General features: G+C 59.6%; 1 protein-coding gene across 1 annotated transcript; it reads left to right on the top strand.

Annotated features, from left to right (window-relative positions):
* Positions 1–1,177: 1,177 nt before the first annotated feature.
* ADD2 (adducin 2) lies at positions 1,178–18,684 on the top strand. Its single transcript, XM_054398925.1, has 13 exons — positions 1,178–1,327; positions 3,720–3,871; positions 6,930–7,010; positions 7,831–7,980; positions 8,071–8,214; positions 8,662–8,760; positions 9,866–10,042; positions 12,573–12,830; positions 15,704–15,823; positions 16,758–16,851; positions 17,007–17,132; positions 17,226–17,330; positions 18,346–18,684. The coding sequence occupies exons 1-13, from the start codon at positions 1,228–1,230 to the stop codon at positions 18,639–18,641; spliced, it is 1,902 nt and encodes a 633-aa protein (XP_054254900.1). The 5' UTR covers positions 1,178–1,227; the 3' UTR covers positions 18,642–18,684.
* Positions 18,685–19,190: the final 506 nt, after the last annotated feature.

Raw genomic sequence — 19,190 nt, 5'->3', positions numbered from 1 at the left:
GACTGCTTTGTCTGTTTCCTTTTTTTTTGTTTGCTTTGTGTGTACTGGTGGGTGGAGTTGTGTTTTTTTGTTGTTTTTGTTTTTGTGAATGTGGCGGGGTTGAGGGGTCGCCCGCGGGAGGGCGAGGCGGCCACAAGACCCTCACTAGCCCCCTCCTACCTGGCCCCAGCCCCATCCCACCCGGCCCCAGCCCATCTCACCTGTCCCCAAACCTGGCTCTGCTGGCTTCCATCCCTCCTGTCCCAACACCATCTCCAACCCTCAACCCCTTCCCTCCCTCCCTCCCTCCCTCCCTCCCTCAACCCCTTCCCTCCCTCCCTCCCTCCCTCAACCCCTTCCCTCCCTCCCTCCCTCCCTCAACCCCTTCCCTCCCTCCCTCCCTTAACCCCTTACATCCCTCCCTCCCTCCCTTAACCCCTTCCCTCCCTCCCTCCCTCCCTCAACCCCTTCCCTCCCTCCCTTCCTCCCTCAACCTCTTCCCTCCCTCCCTTCCTCCCTCAACCCCTTCCCTCCCTCCCTTCCTCCCTCAACCCCTTCCCTCCCTCCCTTCCTCCCTCAACCCCTTCCCTCCTCCCTCCCTCCCTCACCCCTCCCTCCCTCCCTCCCTCCCTCAACCCCTTCCCTCCCTCCCTCCCTCCCTCAACCCCTTCCCTCCCTCCCTCCCTCCCTCAACCCCTTCCCTCCCTCCCTCCCTCCTCACCCCTCCCTCCCTTCCTCCCTCAACCCCTTCCCTCCCTTCCTCCCTCCCTCCCTCCCTCAACCCCTTCCCTCCTTCCCTCCTGTCCCCACACCATCTCCAACCCTCAGCTCCATCCTTCCTCTCCCCAACCCTCTTCTTCCTGTCCCAGCACTGTCCCCCCTGTCCCCACGTCACCTCCCCTGTCCCCCAACTCCATCCCCCCTGGCTCAAAGCAAATGCCACCAGGTGCCACTTAGGGCACGTCCCCACCTGGCTTGTGGTGCCACCACCGCCATCAGCATGCCACCAGGCAGTCCCTGTGCCCCCACCAATGCCACCAAGCTGCCCCTGTGCCACCATCACTGCTTCCCCAAGCCAGAGGTGCTGCCAGCACTGTGCCACCCCACTGGTGACGCCAGTCTGGTGGTGTCGCCACCCTGGGTGGTCCCTGCCGTGTCCTGGTGTCCCTTCCCCGGGGAGGTGCCACCAGCCGGGCTGGGCTGTCGCAGTCTTTCAGGGAGGAGCTGGAGAGCCTCATCCAGGAGCAGATGAAGAAGGGCAACAACTCCTCCCACGTCTGGGCCCTGCGGCAGATCGCAGACTTCATGGCCACCACCTCCCCTGCTGCCCTCCCCACCTCCCCCATGGGTATGGCTGCACCCCCCAGGGGATTTTGGGGGGGGGGGGGGAATGGAACAATCTTGAGAGATTTGGGTGGGAAACCCCCAGCAGGGCTCTACCTTGGGTTCCTTTCCACTTGACCAGGGCAAAGGAGCAGACTGGGGACCTCATAGGGGGCTGCAGACCCCAAGCAGCCACCTCTGAAACCTTGGGAGCCATCCAGCCCTGAGGTGTCACCAAAGCTTTGGGGGTCCCTGGAACCCTGATAGCCACCAAAGCTTTGGGAGCCATCAAACCCTGAGGTGTCACCAAAGCTTTGGGAGCCATCCAACCCTGAGGTGACACCAAAGCTTTGGGGGTCCCTGGAACCCTGATAGCCACCAAAGCTTTGGGAGCCATCCAACCCTGAGGTGTCACCAAAGCTTTGGGAGCCATCCAACCCTGAGGTGTCACCAAAGCTTTGGGGGTCTCTGGAACCCTGATAGCCACCAAAGCTTTTGGGAGCCATCAACCTTGAGGGCTCCTGAAACCTTGGAGGCCACCAAACATTTGGGAGCTGCCAAACCTTGAGGGGACCTGGAACCCTGATAGCCACCAAAGCTTTGGGAGCCCTCAAACCTTGAGGTGTCACCAAACTTTTGGGGTCCCCTAGAACTTCAATGGCCACCAAAACTGTGGGAGCCACCAAATCCTTTGGGACCACCAAATCCTTTCGGAGCCATCAAACCTCGAAGGTTCCTGAAACCTTGGAAGCCGCCAAACGTTTGGGAGCCCTGAAACCTTGGAGACCACCAACCCTTGAGGGCCACCAACCTTTGGGAGCCACCAAACTTTTTGGAGCCACAAGCATTAGGGACCCCTGAAACCCTGGAGGCCATAAAACCTTGAGGGCCACCAAATTTTGGGAGCCCTGAAACCCTGGACGCCACCAAACCTTGGGGCACTACCCAACCTCTGGGGCCACCGAACCTTGGGGACCATAAAACCTTTGGGGACCATAAAACCTTGAGGGCCACTAAACCTTTGGGGCCAGCAAAGCTTAGGAGCCCTGAAACCTTGAGGGCCACAAGCCTCGGGGACCACCAAACCTTGAAGGTCACCAAACCCTGGAGACCACAAAGCCCTTGAGGGCCACCAAACCTTTGGGGTCACCAAAATTTAAGAGCCACAAGCCTTAGGGCCCCCTGAAACAATGGAGGCTGTAAAACCTTGAGGGCTACCAAACCTTGGAGACCATAAAACCTTAGGGGCCACCAAACCTTTGGGGGGCTACCAAACCTTGGAGACTATAAAACCTTGAGGGCTACCAAACTCTTGGGAGCCCTGAAACCTTTGGGCACCACCAAACCTTGGGGCCCATAAAACCTTGAGGGCCACAAACCTTGGGGCCCATAAAACCTTGAGGGCCACAAACCTTGGGGACCATAAAACCTTGAGGGCTACCAAACCCTTGGGAGCCCTGAAACCTTTGGGCACCACCAAACCTTGGGGCCCATAAAACCTTGAGGGCCACAAACCTTGGGGGCTACCAAACTTTTGGGAGCCCTGAACCCTTGGGAGCCTTTGGGGACCACTGAACCTTTGGGGCCACCAAACCTTGGAGACCATAAAACCTTGAGGGCTACCAAACTTTTGGGAGCCCTGAACCCTTGGGAGCCCTGAACCTTTGGGGGCCACTGAACCTTTGGGGCCACCAAACCTTGGAGACCATAAAACCTTGGGGGCTACCAAACCTTGGGCACCCCCAAACCTTGGCAACCATAAAACCTTGAGGGCTACCAAACCCTTGGGAGCCCTGAACCTTTGGGGACCACTGAACCTTTGGGGCCACCAAACCTTTGGGGCCACCAAACCTTGGAGACCATAAAACCTTGGGGACCCCCAAACCTTGGAGACCATAAAACTTTGAGGGCTACCAAACCCTTGGGAGCCCTGAACCTTTGGGGACCACTACACCTTTGGGGACCACTGAACCTTTGGGGCCACCAAACCTTGGAGACCATAAAACCTTGAGGGCTACCAAACTTTTGGGAGCCCTGAACCCTTGGGAGCCCTGAACCTTTGGGGGCCACTGAACCTTTGGGGCCACCAAACCTTGGAGACCATAAAACCTTGGGGACCCCCAAACCTTGGCGACCATAAAACCTTGGGGGCTACCAAACCTTGGGCACCCCCAAACCTTGGCGACCACAAAACCTTGGGGGCTACCAAACCCTTGGGAGCCCTGAACCTTTGGGGACCACTACACCTTTGGGGACCACTGAACCTTTGGGGACCACCGAACCTTGGAGCCCATAAAACCTTGAGGGCTACCACCCTCCTCCCCTCTCCCTTCTCCCGCCCACCTCCTCCCCCCGCCCCGTGCCCCTCCCCCCCGGCTCCGGGGGTGCCCTGCCCTGAGCGGGGTGGCTGTGCCCAGGGCTGGCAGCCGTGACCCCAATCAACGACCTGCACGGGGCGGAGGCGCCGGCGCTGGCCAAGGGCGAGCGGCTGCTGAGGTGCAAGGCTGGCAGCATCCATCGCCTGCTGGACCTCTACGGCTGGGCACAGCTCGGGCACGGCGCAGTCACCGTGAGCTGCCCCGGGGCTGGGGGTGGCGGGCAGGGCGGGGGAGGGAGCTGGGGGGAGAGGGGGAGGGGAGATTTGAGGAGCTCTGGGGGCTTGGGGGAGCTGCGAAGGGTTGGAAAGGGTTTGGAGAGGGTTTTGGGGGTGACTTGGGGGGGATTTGAGGGGGGGTGAGTGTTTTGGGTGGGTTCGGGGAGTTTTGGGGGGGTCTCTGCAGTAGATTTTTGATGGGGCAGGGATTTGGGGGGTTGGGGGCACTGAGAGGGGTTGGGGGAGGTTTGGAGAGGGTTTTGGGGGTGACTTGGGGGGGATTTGGGGGGGGGTGAGTGTTTTGGGTGGGTTCGGGGAGTTTTGGGGGGGTCTCTGAAGCAGATTTTTGATGGGGGCAGGGATTTTGGGAGGTCAGAGCTCTGTGAAGGGGTTGGAGGAGGTTTGGAGAGGGTTTTGGGGGTGACTTGGGGCAGGTTTGGGGGGGGCTGCCTGTCTTGGGTGGGTTTGGGGGGGTTCTGCAGTAGATTTTTGATGGGGGCAGGGATTTGGGGGGTTGGGAGTACTGAGAACCATTGGAGAGGGTTTGGAGAGGATTTTGGGGGTGGCTTAGGAGGGATTTGGGGGGGTTGAGGGTTTGGGGGGTTTTGGGGAGGTCTCTGCAGTAGATTTTTGAAGGGGGCAGGGATTTGGGGGGTTGGGGGCACTGAGAGCACTTGGAGAAGGTTTGGAGAGGATTTTGGGGGTGACTTGGGAGGGGTTTGGGGGGGTTGAGTGTTTCTGGGGGAGTTGAGTGTTTTGGGTGGGTCTGGGGGTTTTGGGGGGGTCTCTGCAGTAGATTTTTGATGGGGGCAAGGATTTTGGGAAGTTGGAGGGGATTTGGGGGGGAGTTGAGTGTTTTGGGGGGGTGTTGAGGAGTTTTGGGGGGTCTCTGCAGTAGATTTCTGATGGGGGCAGGGATTGGGGGGGTTGGAGGGAATTTGGGGGGAGTTGAGTGTTTTGGGGGGGGTTGAGGGGTTTTGGGGGGTCTCTGCAGTAGATTTTTGATGGGGGCAGGGAGTTGGGGGTTTCAGAGCCCTGTGAAGGGGTTGAGAGAGGTTGGAGGGGGTTGGAGGGGATTTTTGGGGTGACTTGGGGGGTTAGCAGGGATTTTTGGGGGGGGTTGAATGTTTTGGGGGGGGTTCTGCAGTAGATTTTTGATGGGGGCAGGGGTTTGGGGGGTTGGGGGTACTGAGAGCACTTGGAGAAGGTTTGGAGAGGATTTTGGGGGTGACTTGGGGATTTGGAGGGAATTTGGGGCGGTTGAGTGTCTTGGGTGGGTTTGGGGAGTTTTGGGGGGGCTCTGAAGTAGATTTCTGCTGGGGTCAGAGATTTTGGGGAGTCAGAGAACTGTGAAGGGGTTGGAGGGAGTTGGAGAGGATTTTTGGGGTGACTTGGGGGTTTTGGGGGGGACTTGGGGTGGGGGTTGAGTGTTTCGAGGGGGGGTTGAGTGTTTTGGGTGGGTTTGGGGGTTTTGGGGGGTCTCCGAAGTAGATTTTTGATGGGGGCAGGGATTGGGGGGCTTGGGGGCACTGTGAAGGGTTTGAGATGGGTTGGAGGGGGGTTGGAGAGGATTTTTGGGGTGACTCAGGGGGATTGGGAGGACTTGAGTGTTTTAGGTGGTTTGGGGGTCTTGGGGGGGTTCTGCAGGCGCTGATTTATGATGGGGTCAAGGATTTTGGGGGGCTGAAGGCACCATGAAGGGTTTGAGAGGGGAGGGAGGGGGTTGGAGAGGTTTTTGGGGTGCTTGGGGGGAAGCTGAGTGTTTTGGGTGGGGTTTGGGGGGAGCTGAGTGTTTCGGGGGGATGTTAGGGGAACTGGAGTGGATTTTGGGGTGATTGGGGGGGTGGGGGGACTATGAAGGGTTTGAGAGGGGCTGGAGGGGTTTGGAGAGGTTTTTGGGGTGCTTTGGGAGGAGCTGAGTGTTTTGGATGGGCTTGGGGGCATTGGGGGGTTCTGGGGTGGTTGGTTTTGGGGGTGCTTGGTGGGTCTGGGAGGGCTGTGAAGGGTTAGAGAGGGGTTGGAGGGGCTTTGCAGAGGATTTTTGGGGTGCTTGAGGGTTTTTTTGGGGGGGGTTGGGGGAATTGAGTGTTTTGGGAGGATGTTTTGGGGGCACTTGGGTGATTTCTTTGGGGGGTGGCGTTTTGGGGTGCAGTTGGGGGAGCTGGAGGGGTTCTGGGGGGTTGTGAAGGGTTTGAGAGGGGTCAGAGAGGTTTGGAGAGGACTTTTTGGGGGTGGTTCAGGTTTTTTGGGGGGCAGTTGAGTGTTTTGGGAGGATGTTTTGGGGGGACTCGAGTTATTTATTTGGGGGGTGGAGTTTTGGGGTGCAGTTGGGGGGATTGGAGGGGTTTTGGGGGGGTTGGTGGGTTTGGGGGGCTGTGAAGGGTTTAGGGGGTTGGAGGGGTTTGGAGTTGTCTTTTGAGGGGTTGGGGAGATGGTTTTGGGGGGCACGTTGGATTTTGGGGGGAGCTCTTTGGGGGAGAGCTCTTGAAGGGGTGAGGGGGTTGGGGGACTTGAGGTCTGAGGAGGGGGTTGGGGGTTTGGAGAGGTTTTGGGGGGAGTGGAGGATTTGGGGAGGGGGTTGGGGAGATTTAAAGAGGTTGGGAGGGTTGGTGGTGAAGGTTTTGGGGGTGCTTTGAGTTTGGGGGGGAAGTTGGAGTGGTTTGAGGGTTGGGGGATTGGGGACTGTTTGGAGGTGTTCTGTAGGGGGGGTGGGGAAGGGTTGGAGCTTTGGAGGGGAGGTTGGGACTGTTTGGGGGTGTTTGGGGGTTAGGGAGATGTTTTTGGGGTGCACTTGGGTTTTTGAATGCTGAGGGGCTTGGGGGACTTGAGGTTTGGGGGGAGGGAGTTGGGGGTTTGGAGAGGCTTAGGGAGGGTTGGAGGATTTGGGGAGGGGGTTGGGGGTTTGGAGGTGAGCTTGGGGTTGGTTTTGGGGTGTTTGGGGGTTTGGGGGAGCAGTGAGGTTTGGAGGGGGGTGGGGATGAGGATTTGGGGGGTGAGGTTTGCTATTTTTGTGTTCCCCCCTCCCCGGGCACAGCTGAGGGTCAGCAAGGAGCAGGAGCACTTCCTGGTAGCCCCCCAGGGGCTGGCATGCAGCGAGGTGACAGCCGCCAGCCTGGTGAGCATCCCTGCCCCCCCCGAGACCCTGACTGAGGGCTGAGGGCATCTGTGCCAGCTGCATCTGGGTCTGGGCAACCCCTGGTGCCAACCCGGGCTGAGGATGATGAGGAGCTGGAGAGCAGCACTGAGGAGAAGGACTTGGGGGTGCTGGGGGTGCAGAGCTGGACAGGAGCCCCAGAACCAGCCCTGCCCTGGGTTGATCCCCAGCAGTGTGGGCAGGGAGGGGATTCTGCCCCTCTGCTGTGCCCTGCTGAGACCCCTGTAGTGCTTGGGCACCTCTGGAGCCCTCAGCACAGACAGGGACCTGCTGGAGAGGGGCCAGGGGAGGCCACAGCAATGCTGGCAGGGCTGGAAGGGCTCTGCTGGGAGGCCAGGCTGGGAAAGTTCAGCCTGGAGAAGAGAAGGCTCCAGGGAGAGCTCAGAGCAGCCTTGCAGGACCTGAAGGGCTCCAGGAGAGCTGGGGAGGGACTTGGGACAAGGGCTGGGAGTGCCAGGATGAGGGACAATGGCTTTGAGCTGGGAGAGAGGAGACTGAGAGTGGAGATGAGGAAGAAATTCTTAGAGTGAGGGTGGGGAGAGACTGGCACAGGTTGCCCAGGGAGGCTGTGGCTGCCTCCTGTGCCTGGAGGTGTTCAGGGCCAGGCTGGATGAGGCCTTGAGCAGCCTGGGCTGGTGGGAGGTGTCCCTGCCCATGGCAGGAGGTTGGCACTGGATGAGCTTTAAGCTCCCTTCCACCCAACCCATTCTCTGTGCCCCCACACCTCCCCTGCACGCTGGGGTCCAGCCACCCCTGACCCTCCAACCCTCCCTAACCCCAGATCAAGGTGAACGTGCTGGGGGCCGTGGTGGAGCAGGGCAGCACCAACTTCGCGCCCGATGCCCGCAGCTTCAGCCTGCACGCTGCCATCTACGCTGCCCGCCCCGACGCCCGCTGCATCATCCGCCTGCACACGCCGGCCACTGCCGCCGTAAGGCTTCGGGCTGGGCTGGGGGAGGGGTCTTTGGGGTGGGGGAGGGGCCGGGAGGGGCTGCTTTGTCAGCCTGGGCACCCCTCGCAGGTGTCGGCCATGCGCTGCGGGGTGCTGCCCATCTCCCGAGCCGCCCTGCTGCTGGGCGACGTCGCCTACTTCGATTTCCGCGGGGAGGTGGAGGACGAAGCCGATCGGGTGGAGCTCCAGAAGTCCCTCGGCCCCACCTGTAAGGTGGGTGGCACTTGTCCCCTCCTCTGCCCCTTCCCACACTGTTCGCTTGTGCCCTGTCTCCTCCATCCGCCCTGTCCCCTCCATCCCTTGTCCCTTCCCACACTGTTCCCCTGTCCCCTCCATCGGTCCTGTCCCCTCCATCGGTCCTGTCCCCTCCATCGGTCCTGTCCCCTCCATCGGTCCTGTCCCCTCCGTCCCCTGTCCCCTCCATCGGTCCTGTCCCCTCCATCGGTCCTGTCCCCTCCATCGGTCCTGTCCCCTCCGTCCCCTGTCCCCTCCGTCCCCGTCCCTCCATGGGCCCTGTCCCCTCTCTCCCTGTCCCCTCCCACACCCTCCCTTGTCCTCTCCCGCACTGTCTCCTGCTCCCTGTCCCCTCCCACCCCATCCCTGTCCCCTGCTGCCCCTCGCCATGCTGATGTCCCCTCCCTGTCTCTGGGGGCGCTGCAGATCCTGGTGCTGCGCAACCACGGGGTGCTGGCACTGGGGGACACTGCCGAGGAGGCCTTCTACAACATCTTCCACCTGCAGGCGGCCTGCGAGATCCAGGTGAGTGCCAGGGCATGTGTTGAGCCGTGCCAGGGCAGGTGCTGAGCTGTGCCAGCTGCCAGTGCAGTCACCAGGGTGCTCTGAGACCATGGACTGAGCTGTGCCAGGTCTCTGCTGTCACCACCCTGCTCTGAGAGCAAGCACTGAGCTGTGCTGGGTCTTTGCTGGCAGTGGGGTGCCCCAGGAGCTTGGACTGAGCTGTGCCAGGTCTCTGCCACCAGCACAGTGTCCCAAGAGCATGCACTGAGCTGTGCTAGGTCTCTGCTGTCACCAGGGTCCTCTGAGACCACATACTGAGCTGTGCCAGGTCTCTGCCACCAGCACAATGTCCCTGAGCTGTGCCAGGTCTCTGTTATCACTACAGTGCTCTGAGACCATGTCCTGAGCTGTGCCAGGTCTCTGCCACCAGCACAGTGTCCCAGGAGCATGCCCTGAGCTGTGCCAGGTCTCTGCCACCAGCACAGTGTCCCAGGAGCATGCCCTGAGCTGTGCCAGGTCTCTGCCACCAGCACAGTGTCCCAGGAGCATGCCCTGAGCTGTGCCAGGTCTCTGCCACCAGCACAGTGTCCCAGGAGCATGCCCTGAGCTGTGCCAGGTCTGCCACCAGCAGAGTGTCCCAGGAGCATGTCCTGAGCTGTGCCAGGTCTCTGCCACCAGCACAGTGTCCCAGGAGCATGCCCTGAGCTGTGCCAGGTCTCTGCCACCAGCACAGTGTCCCAGGAGCATGCCCTGAGCTGTGCCAGGTCTCTGCCACCAGCAGAGTGTCCCAGGAGCATGTCCTGAGCTGTGCCAGGTCTGCCACCAGCAGAGTGTCCCAGGAGCATGCCCTGAGCTGTGCCAGGTCTCTGCCACCAGCACAATGTTCCTGAGCTGTGCCAGGTCTCTGTTATCACTACAGTGCTCTGAGACCATGCCCTGAGCTGTGCCAGGTCTCTGCCACCAGCAGAGTGTCCCAGGAGCATGCCCTGAGCTGTGCCAGGTCTCTGCCCTCAGCACAGTACCCAGGACGTCACTGGGAGGGGATGGGGGGCGCAGGGGCAGGTGCGGGGCCGTACCCTGCTGCCCACCCAGGCCCCTGAGCTGCGCTGTGCCCGCGGGGCCGCAGGTGTCGGCGCTGGCGAGCGCGGGGGGCGCCGAGAACCTGATCGTGCTGGAGCGCAGCAAGCAGCGCCCCCACCAGGTGGGCTCCGTGCGCTGGGCGGGAAGCACCTTCGGGGCCATGCAGAAGAGCCGCCTGGGGGAGCACGAGTTCGAGGCCCTGATGAGGATGTTGGACAACCTGGTGAGCACCACCCCTGCCCCCCGGAACAGCCCCCCAGATAGCCCCAAACCCCCCCCCCCAAACATCCCCAAAAGCGGTCCCAAATCCCCTCCCAAACCCCTCCCCCAAAACCCCCCCAAAACCCTCCCCCAAAACATCCCCAAATCCCCCCAAAACACTGCCAAATTGCTCCCCAAATCCATCCCACCCTAACACCCCCAAATCACCCCCAAATCCCTCCCCAAAAACACCCTCACGTCTCCCCAAAAACAGTGCCAAATTGCTCCCCAAAGCCCCCCAAACACACACCCCCAAATCCCTCCCCCCAAAACACCCCAATTCCCCCCCAAAAACACTGCCAAGTTGCCCCCCAAATCCCCCAAACACCCCCCGAATCCCTCCCCAAAACCATCCCCAACCCCCCCCAAAACACACCCCCAAATCCATCCCACCCAAACACCCCTAAATCCCCCCAAATTCCCTCCCAAACACCCCCAAAATCACCCCCGAATCCCCTCAAGAACACTGCCCAATTGCCCCCCAATCCCTCCCAACACCCCCAAATCTCCCCTAGAACACCCCTAAATCGCCCCCCAAATTCCCTCCCGAGCACCCCCAAATCAGTCCCAACCCCCCCACACACAAAGCACACCCCCAAATCCCCCCAAAACCACTGCCAATGGCCCCCCAAACCCCCAAAACACCCCCCACCCCCCTTATATCTCTCCAAACACCCCCAACTCCCTCCCACCCCAACACCCCCAAATCCCCCCAGAGCACCCCGCAAATCAACCCCCCAATTCCTTCCCAAACACCCCCAAATCCCCCCCACAAAGCACACCCCCAAATCCCTCCCCCCCCCCCAACACCCCCACCTCCCCCCTGCCCCCCAAATCTCTTTCTCCTGAGTCCAGGGTTGGGGTTTTGGCCAAGGTTGATTTTTGGGGGGCTGGCTTTGGGGGTCTGCAGGAGGTGGAATGTTTTGGAGGGGGGGGGCTGGAGCTGAGGGGGAAGGTTTGGAGGGGAGGGGTTGAGATTTTGGGGGGGCTGGGGTGGGTTTTTGGGGAGGGGGGGGCTTGGATTTTGGGAAGAGGTTGGGGGGGGCTTTTTTTGGGGGATGGTGTTTTTGGGGGGTGTTGGATGGTTTTGGGGGGGGCCCTAGGGTTGTTGGGGAGGGTGGATGGTTTGGGGGGGGTTGGATGTTTTTGGGGGGACCATAGGGTTATTGGGGGGGGGGTTGGGGGATTTTGGGGTGGGGGGAGGATTTGGGTGGGGTTGGATGGTTTTTGGGGGGCCCTAGGGTTATTGGGGGGGGTTGGGGGATATTTGGAGGGGGGAGGATTTGGGGGGCTTGGATGGTTTTTGGGGGAACCATAGGGTTATTGGGGGGGGTCGGGGGATTTTGGGGAGGGGAGGATTTGGGGGGGGGACATCAGAGGGTTTTTGGGGGGGGTTGAATGTTTTGGGGGACATTATGGGTTTTGGGGGGGTTGAGGGATTTTGGGGGGGGGTTGGAGTTTTTTGGGGGGACATGAGGGGTTTTTGGGGAGGATTGGGATTCTTTTGGGGGGATTTATGGTTTTTTTGGGGGACATGAGAGTTTTCGGGGGGGTGGATCTTTTGGGGGGGACGTTAGGGTATTGGGGGGAGTCGAGGGCTTTTTGAGGGGGGCTGGGATTTTTTGGGGGGAAATTAGTTTTTTTGGGGGGACATTAGGGTTTTCTGGGGGGACATTGGACTTTTTTGGGGGGTGGAGTTTTTTGGGGGGACATAAGAGTTTTTGGGGGGGCGTTGGGATTTTTGGGGGGAACATCAAGGCTTTTGGGGGGGTTAGGTTTTTTGGGGGAACATTAGAGGTTTTGGGGGGATGTTAGTAGTTTTTTTGGGGGTTGGGATTCTTTGGGAGGACATTTGGGCTTTTGGGGGACACTAAGGTTTTTTAGGGGGACATTAGATTTTTTTGGGGGGTGGAGTATTTTTAGGGGGACATTAAAGTTTTTTTGGGGGGTTGGATTTTTTTGGGGGGACATTAGGGTTTTTTGGGGGGTTGTTAGACTTTGGGGGGGGTCCGAGTTTTTGGGGGAACATCAGAGGGTTTTTTTTTAAGGGGGGCTGGATGTTTGGGGGGACATTATTTTTTTGGGGGGGGCTGAGGGGTTTCTTTGGGGGGAGATTGGGATTTTTGGGGGGGGGAACATGAAGGCTTTTTAGGGGGGTTGGAGGTGGCTTTTTTTTGGGTGGGGTTGGGATTTGGGGGGCAGAGGTTGGAATTTTTGGGGGGGACGTTAAGGCTTTGGGGGGGGAGGTTAAGGCTTGGGGGGAGGTTAAGGCTTTGGGGGGGACATTAAGGCTTTGGGGGGGACATTAAGGCTTTGGGGGGGGACATTAAGGCTTTTTAAGGGGATTGGAGTTTTTTTTGGGTGGGGGTTGAGATTATTTTGGAGGTCAGGAGTTTTTTTTGGGGGGGGAGGAGGGGGGAGTGGTGTTGGAGGGGGTAGGGTGAGAATTTTTGAGGGGTGAGCACCCCAAGAACCTCTTCCTGCCCCTCCAGGGGTACCGCACAGGCTACACCTACCGCTACCCCCTGGTGCAAGAGCGCAGCAAGCCCAAGAGCGACGTCCTGATCCCGGCCACCGTCACTGCCTTCGTCTTCGAGGAGGAGGCTGCGGCCCTGCCCCCGCTCCGCCAGCACGCCCACCGGCAGCAGAAGGAGAAGACTCGCTGGCTCAACACCCCCAACACCTACCTGAGGGTCAGCCTGGCCGAGGAGCAGCAGGGCACCGCCAGCAGCCAGAAGACAAAGACGACGGTGAGGAGCTGGGGGGGGAGGGAGGGGTTGGGGCAGGGAGGGAAGGGGAGTGGGGTTGGATCAGGGCTGGGCTGGGTGGAGCTGGGCTGGGTTGGATTTGCTTGGGTTGGGTTGGATTAGGTTGGATTAGGTTGGGCTGGGTTGGATTAGGTTGGGCTGGGTTGGATTAGGTTGGGCTGGGTTGGGTTGGATTAGGTTGGGCTGGGTTGGATTAGGTTGGGCTGGGTTGGGTTGGATTAGGTTGGGCTGGGTTGGGTTGGATTAGGTTGGGCTGGGTTGGATTAGGTTGGGCTGGGTTGGGTTGGATTAGGTTGGGCTGGGTTGGGTTGGATTAGGTTGGGCTGGGTTGGGTTGGGTTGGATTAGGTTGGGCTGGGTTGGGTTGGGTTGGATTAGGTTGGGCTGGGTTGGGTTGGATTAGGTTGGGCTGGGTTGGGTTGGGTTGGATTAGGTTGGGCTGGGTTGGGTTGGGTTGGATTAGGTTGGGCTGGGTTGGGTTGGGTTGGATTAGGTTGGGCTGGGTTGGGCTGGGTTGGATTAGGTTGGGCTGGGTTGGGCTGGGTTGGATTAGGTTGGGCTGGGTTGGGTTGGGTTGGATTAGGTTGGGCTGGGTTGGGTTGGGTTGGATTAGGTTGGGCTGGGTTGGGTTGGGTTGAATTAGGTTGGGCTGGGTTGGGTTGGGTTGGATTAGGTTGGGCTGGGTTGGGTTGGGTTGGATTAGGTTGGGCTGGGTTGGGTTGGGTTGGATTAGGTTGGGCTGGGTTGGGCTGGGTTGGATTAGGTTGGGCTGGGTTGGGTGGGTTGGATTAGGTTGGGCTGGGTTGGGTGGGTTGGATTAGGTTGGGCTGGGTTGGGCTGGGTTGGATTAGGTTGGGCTGGGTTGGGCTGGGTTGGATTAGGTTGGGCTGGGTTGGATTAGGTTGGGCTGGGTTGGGCTGGGTTGGATTAGGTTGGGCTGGGTTGGATTAGGTTGGGCTGGGTTGGGCTGGGTTGGATTAGGTTGGGCTGGGTTGGGTTGGGTTGGATTAGGTTGGGCTGGGTTGGGTTGGGTTGGATTAGGTTAGGTGGGGTTGGATTAGGTTGGTTGAGTTAGGTTGGGCTGGTTGGGTTGAGTTAGGTTGGGCTTGGATGGGTTGGGTTTGATGAGGTTAGGTGGGGTTGGATTAGGTTGGTTGAGTTAGGTTGGGCTGGTTGGGTTGAGTTAGGTTGGGCTTGGATGGGTTGGGTTTGATTGGGTTAGGTGGGGTTGGATTAGGTTGGTTGAGTTAGGTTGGGCTGGTTGGGTTGAGTTAGGCTGGGCTTGGATGGGTTGGGTTTGATTAGGTTAGGTGGGGTTGGATTAGGTTGGTTGAGTTGGGTTGGGCTTGGATGGGTTGGGTTTGATTAGGTTAGGTGGGGTTGGATTAGGTTGGGCTTGGATGGGTTGGGTTGAGCTGGGTTGGATTAGGTTGGGTTGGATTAGGTTGGGCTTGGATGGGTTGGGTTGAGCTGGGTTGAGTTAGATTGGGTTGGATTAGGTTGGGTTGGATTAGGTTGGGCTTGGATGGGTTGGGTTGAGCTGGGTTGGATTAGGTTGGGATGGATTAGGTTGGGATGAGTTAAATTGGGTTGGATTAGATTGGGTTGGATTAGGTTGGGTTGAGTTAGATTGGGTTGGATTAGGTTGGGTTGAGTTAGATTGGGTTGGATTAGGTTGGGTTGAGTTAGATTGGGTTGGATTAGGTCGGGTTGGGTTAGGTCTAGTTGGATTAGGTCGGGTTGGGTCGGGTTGATCTGGGCTGGGTCAGGTCAGGTTGGGTCGGGTTGGGTCAGAAAGGATCTCAAGGCTCATCCAGTTCCAACCCCCTGCCATGGGCAGGGACACCTCCCCCTAGCCCAGGTTCCTCAAGGCCTCATCCAAGCTGGCCTGGGTGGCAGGTTTTGGGGGTACCCTGTTAGAGATCCCCCCCAGCATTCAGTGTGCAGAAGCACCCAGGGCTGCTCCAGAAGTGTGAAACCCTTCCCCTGGTGCCCTGTTGAGCACAGCCTTTCCTGCCCTCCTCTGCTTCTCCTACTGGCACAATGTTTATGTCTCTCCTCCCCAGCCCAAGAGGCCAAGTCCCCAAGGCTTGACTGGGGTCTCCCTTTGCTGCAGCACACATTTACTGGGGTCTCCTTTCTGTGCAACCAGCATTTATTGGGGTCCCCTCTCTACAAGATGCATTGACTGGGGGCTCCTCTCTGTAACATGCATTTATTGGGGTCTCCTTTCCCTGCCACCTACATTTATTGGGGTCTTCTCTCCACAGGATGCATTTATTGGGGTCTCTTCCATGCAAGATACATTTATTGGGGTCTCCTTTCCACCAACTTGCATCTATTGGGGTCTCCTCTCTACCACACACATTTATTGGGGTCTCCTTTCCACCAACTTGCATCTATTGGGGTCTCCTCTCTACCACACACATTTTTTGGGGTCTCCTTTCCACCAACTTGCATCTATTGAGGTCTCCTCTCTACCACACACATTTTTTGGGGTCTCCTTTCCATGCATCTTGCATCCATTGAGGTCTCCTCTCTACCACACACATTTATTGGGGTCTGCTTTCCATGCATCTTGCATCTATTGGGGTCTCCTTTCCACCAACTTGCATCTATTGGGGTCTCCTCTCTACCACACACATTTTTTGGGGTCTCCTTTCCACCAACTTGCATCTATTGGGGTCTCCTCTCTACCACACACATTTATTGGGGTCTCCTCTCTACCAGATGCATCTAATTGGGGTCTCCTCTCCACCACTCACATTTATTGGGGTCTCCTCATGATGTGTATTGGTTGGGGTGCCCCCTCTCCACACCATGTATTCATTGGGGTTTCATCTCTGTGCTGTGCAGTGGCTGAAAGCAGACGAGGTGGAAAAAGGCAGCAGTGGGACCCCCATCCGAATTGAGAACCCTAATCAGTTTGTGCCCCTCTACACAGACCCACAGGAGGTGCTGGAGATGAGGAACAAGGTATGGTCCTGTCCCCAGAGCTCCAGAGGCTTTCAGACACGGGTGGAGGGCTCTCAGCAGACCCCAGGGCCAGGAGGAGGCTTTTCCCTGCTTCTCACTCTGCATCCCACCCCCAAGGAGACTTAGCCAGGCTGAGAGTTGGGCAGGGAGAAACAGAATGAAACCCAACAAGGGCAAGGGGAGAGTCTGGCACCTGGGAAAGAACAACCCCAGGGACCAGGATGGGTTGGGAATGACCTGCTGGAGAGCAGTGAAGGAGAAAAAGACCTGGGGGTCCTGGTGGATGGGAGGTTGACCATGAGCCAGCAATGTGCTCTGGTGGTTAAGAAGACCAAGGGCATCCTGGGGTAGATTAGAAAGGCTGTGGTGAGGAGGTCAGAGAGGTTCTCCTCCCCCTCTGCTCTGCCCTGCTGAGGCCACATCTGGAATATTGTGTCCAGTTCTGGGCCCCTCAGTTCAACAAGGACCTCAGGGAACTGCTTGAGAGAGCCACAAAGATAATTAGGGAAGTGGAAAATCTTCCTTAGGAGGAGAGCCTGAGGGAGCTGAGGGCTCTGTAGCTTGGAGAGGAGGAGCCTGAGGGGGACCTCATTCATGCTTATAAATATACAAAGGGTGAGTGCCCAGAGGCTGGAGCCAGGCTCTGCTGGGTGATGCCCAATGACAGGACCAGGGTGGAATGGTGGAAGCTGAAGCATAGGAAGTTCCATGGAAACAGGAAGAAAATTTCTTTTCCCCTGTGAGGGTGACAGAGCCCTGGAGCAGGCTGCCTGGGGGGGTTGTGGATTCTTCTCTGGAGATATTCAAAACCCACCCGGATGTGTTCCTGGGTGCCCTGCCCTGGGTGACCCTGCTCTGGCAGGGGGGTTGGGCTGGGTGAGCATTCGAGGTCCCTTCTAGCCCCTAACGTTCTGTGACTCTCTGATTCTGTGAGATCCGGGAGCAGAACCGGCAGGATGTGAAGTCGGCAGGGCCCCAGTCGCAGCTGCTGGCCAGCGTCATCGCCGAGACCAGCCGCAGCCCTGTATGTCCCCTGCTGTCCCCAGCCTCCCCTTCTCACCTCCCCCTGCCCTCCCCGCAGCACCCAGCCCTCCCCCAGCACCCCAGAGTTCCTCCTTTCGGGGGGTGACACAACTCTGGGGGTCGTTTCAGTCCACAGAGAGTCATCTGGGGGATGCAGAAGCCAAAGAGGCACCCGGGGAGGAGGCACCTCCGGAGCCGGAGCCTCCCAACCCCTTCAGCCAGCTCACGGACCAGGAGCTGGAGGAGTACAAGCAGGAGGTGGAGAGGAAAAAGCTGGGGCTGCAGGGTAGGAAGGGGGACAGGGGAGCCCCAATCCCAAATCCCCCCTCGGGGCTGGCACCCACCGGCCCCTGGGGCCAACGCATGTCTGTGCTGGCAGGCGAGAAGGAGCTGACGGCAGAGGAGAGCCAGGCGCCTCCTGGCAAATCCCCCCCCACCTCCCCGCAAAAGACCCCGGCCCCGACGCCCGGCAAGCCCTCGGAGGGTGAGTGGCTGGCGAGCCCCGGGGCTGCCGGCTGAGCGCAGACGAGGACCCCCCGGGGTTTCCAGTGAGCGGGGGGATGAGAGGGACTGTAGCCAAACCTCGCTGAAACACAGATCAAGGTCACCTTTGCCTTCCCCTGGGGGGGTCCCCGCCGCGGTGGGGCTGAGCACAGGGGGAATTGACGCCGCAAAGGCACCGAAACCGCCGAGCGTCCCGGCGGGAGAGGCGAGCGTCCGCCTGTGGCTTTGCAGGGCGGCCGGGGACACCTCTGTCCCCTCCCTAAAGCACCCAGGGGGTGCAGCCTCCCCCCCAGCACATGTCCCGAAGGGAAAATTGGTCACCGACGCCCCGCGGCAGGTCTCGGGGTGCGGGGGTGGGCAGCGGGGGGGCAGCGCGGGGCTTCTGGCTTTCATCGTGTCTAGTGGTGCCTGTGTGTCTGTCTGTCTGTCTCCACAACGTCTTCCTTTCTCTTTCCTCCACGTGTGGCTTTCACCCCAAGGAGTTACCTCTGACTTGTCACTGTAGTAAGTACGGAGAGGCCGCCCCCGAGCCTCACTGCGGGAGGAGGGACGCGGGAGACCGCGACCCCTCCACCACCAGCTGGGGGTCACCTTCGCTCTCTGTGCTCCCCATCCCCCTTTTTTGAGGAGCGACAGTCCCGCGGAGGGTCTTGTCTGGCAGAAGGAAATTGCCTTGGGTTGCTTTCGTGTTTTCCTTTGCTGGTTGCTTTTATTGGCAGCGGCGAGGCCGGGACGGAGCCAGGCTGCCCCTCCCTGCCTGCCGCTTCCCAGCTCTCCATCCCACCGCTGCTTGTCCTGCGGGGAGGGCAGGGGGGAAGGCTCAGGATGGCAGCGCCTGTGGCAGGAGGGGATGGGATCCCAGCGCTCTCTGTCTGCGAGGGCCAAATCCTGCTCCTGCCCAGGTCAAACCGGCGAGTTAGGGGAGATGCAAACACCCCCCGCGGCGCCGGGCACCGCTGCCCCGCGCCTCACCTCTGTCCTTTCTCCTTGCCAAGGTGACAAGAAGGTGGACAGCGGCCAAGTGCCAGCCGACTCTGCCGCCGAGAAGGAGCCAGCAGCAGTGGTGAACGGGAAGGACGAGGAGCAGAGCACCGAGGGCAGCGTGGGCAAGGGGGGAGGCCGGACCACCTCCCCCGCTGAGCAGGATGCCCCCAAGGAGAAGGAGACGGTGACCAGCAGCCCTGTCTCCCCCGAAGGGTCACCCTCTAAATCACCCTCCAAGAAGAAGAAGAAATTCCGGACCCCATCCTTCCTGAAAAAAGGCAAAAAGAAGGAGAAGATCGAATCCTGAGCCTCCTGCGGAGCCGCTCCCCTCAGCGGCGCCGGGAGCCTCTCCCGCGGGAGGCTGCGGGGCGCAGGGGATGGTCCTGCGCCCTGCGTCTGGCCGAGGCGCAGCCCCAGCCCCCGGGGCCCAGCTACTTTCTGGGCACTCCTGACACCAGGCACCTCGTCCCCTGTCACCTGCTTTGGGGAGGTGGTCACCCAGCTGACTCGAGAGGCTGTGGCCCCTGTTGGTCGCCGGGGAAGCAGCCGCTGCCATCCTCCTCCTCCCACCGGCTCTCCCTCCTCCCTCCTGCGCACCGGCACCGGGGCTGAGGGTTGTTTGGTTTTCTTTTTTCTCCTACCCACCACTTGCAGAGCCCCCATGAAATGCAAGGCCCAGCCTGGATCTGCTTGGTTTGAGGAAGAAAAGGGAGTTTGGGGATTTTTTTTTTTTTTTTCACCTGCTGGAATGGCTTTGGCTTCACACAGCCCCTGGGGTAAAGCTGTTTGCAGCCTCCCCCCTGGGGGGATCAGATCGAGCTGAACGTGGGGGGATTGCTCTCCCTGAAGGAGAGGG

The sequence above is a fragment of the Indicator indicator genome, unplaced genomic scaffold (assembly GCF_027791375.1).
Source record: "Indicator indicator isolate 239-I01 unplaced genomic scaffold, UM_Iind_1.1 iindUn_scaffold_192, whole genome shotgun sequence".
Taxonomy (NCBI): Eukaryota; Metazoa; Chordata; class Aves; order Piciformes; family Indicatoridae; genus Indicator; species Indicator indicator.
Note: the sequence above shows the minus strand (reverse complement) of the source record. Positions and strands in the feature narration are given on the sequence as shown.

Excerpts from the sequence above, each read along its gene's own strand:
- ADD2 (XM_054398925.1), top strand. The coding sequence starts at position 1,228 with ATGAAGAAGGGCAACAACTCCTCCCACGTCTGGGCCCTGCGGCAGATC. Across the intron at positions 8,761-9,865 it reads AGGCGGCCTGCGAGATCCAG|GTGTCGGCGCTGGCGAGCGC; the intron begins GTGAGTGCCAGG and ends GCGGGGCCGCAG. Across the intron at positions 17,331-18,345 it reads GCCCGGCAAGCCCTCGGAGG|GTGACAAGAAGGTGGACAGC; the intron begins GTGAGTGGCTGG and ends CTCCTTGCCAAG.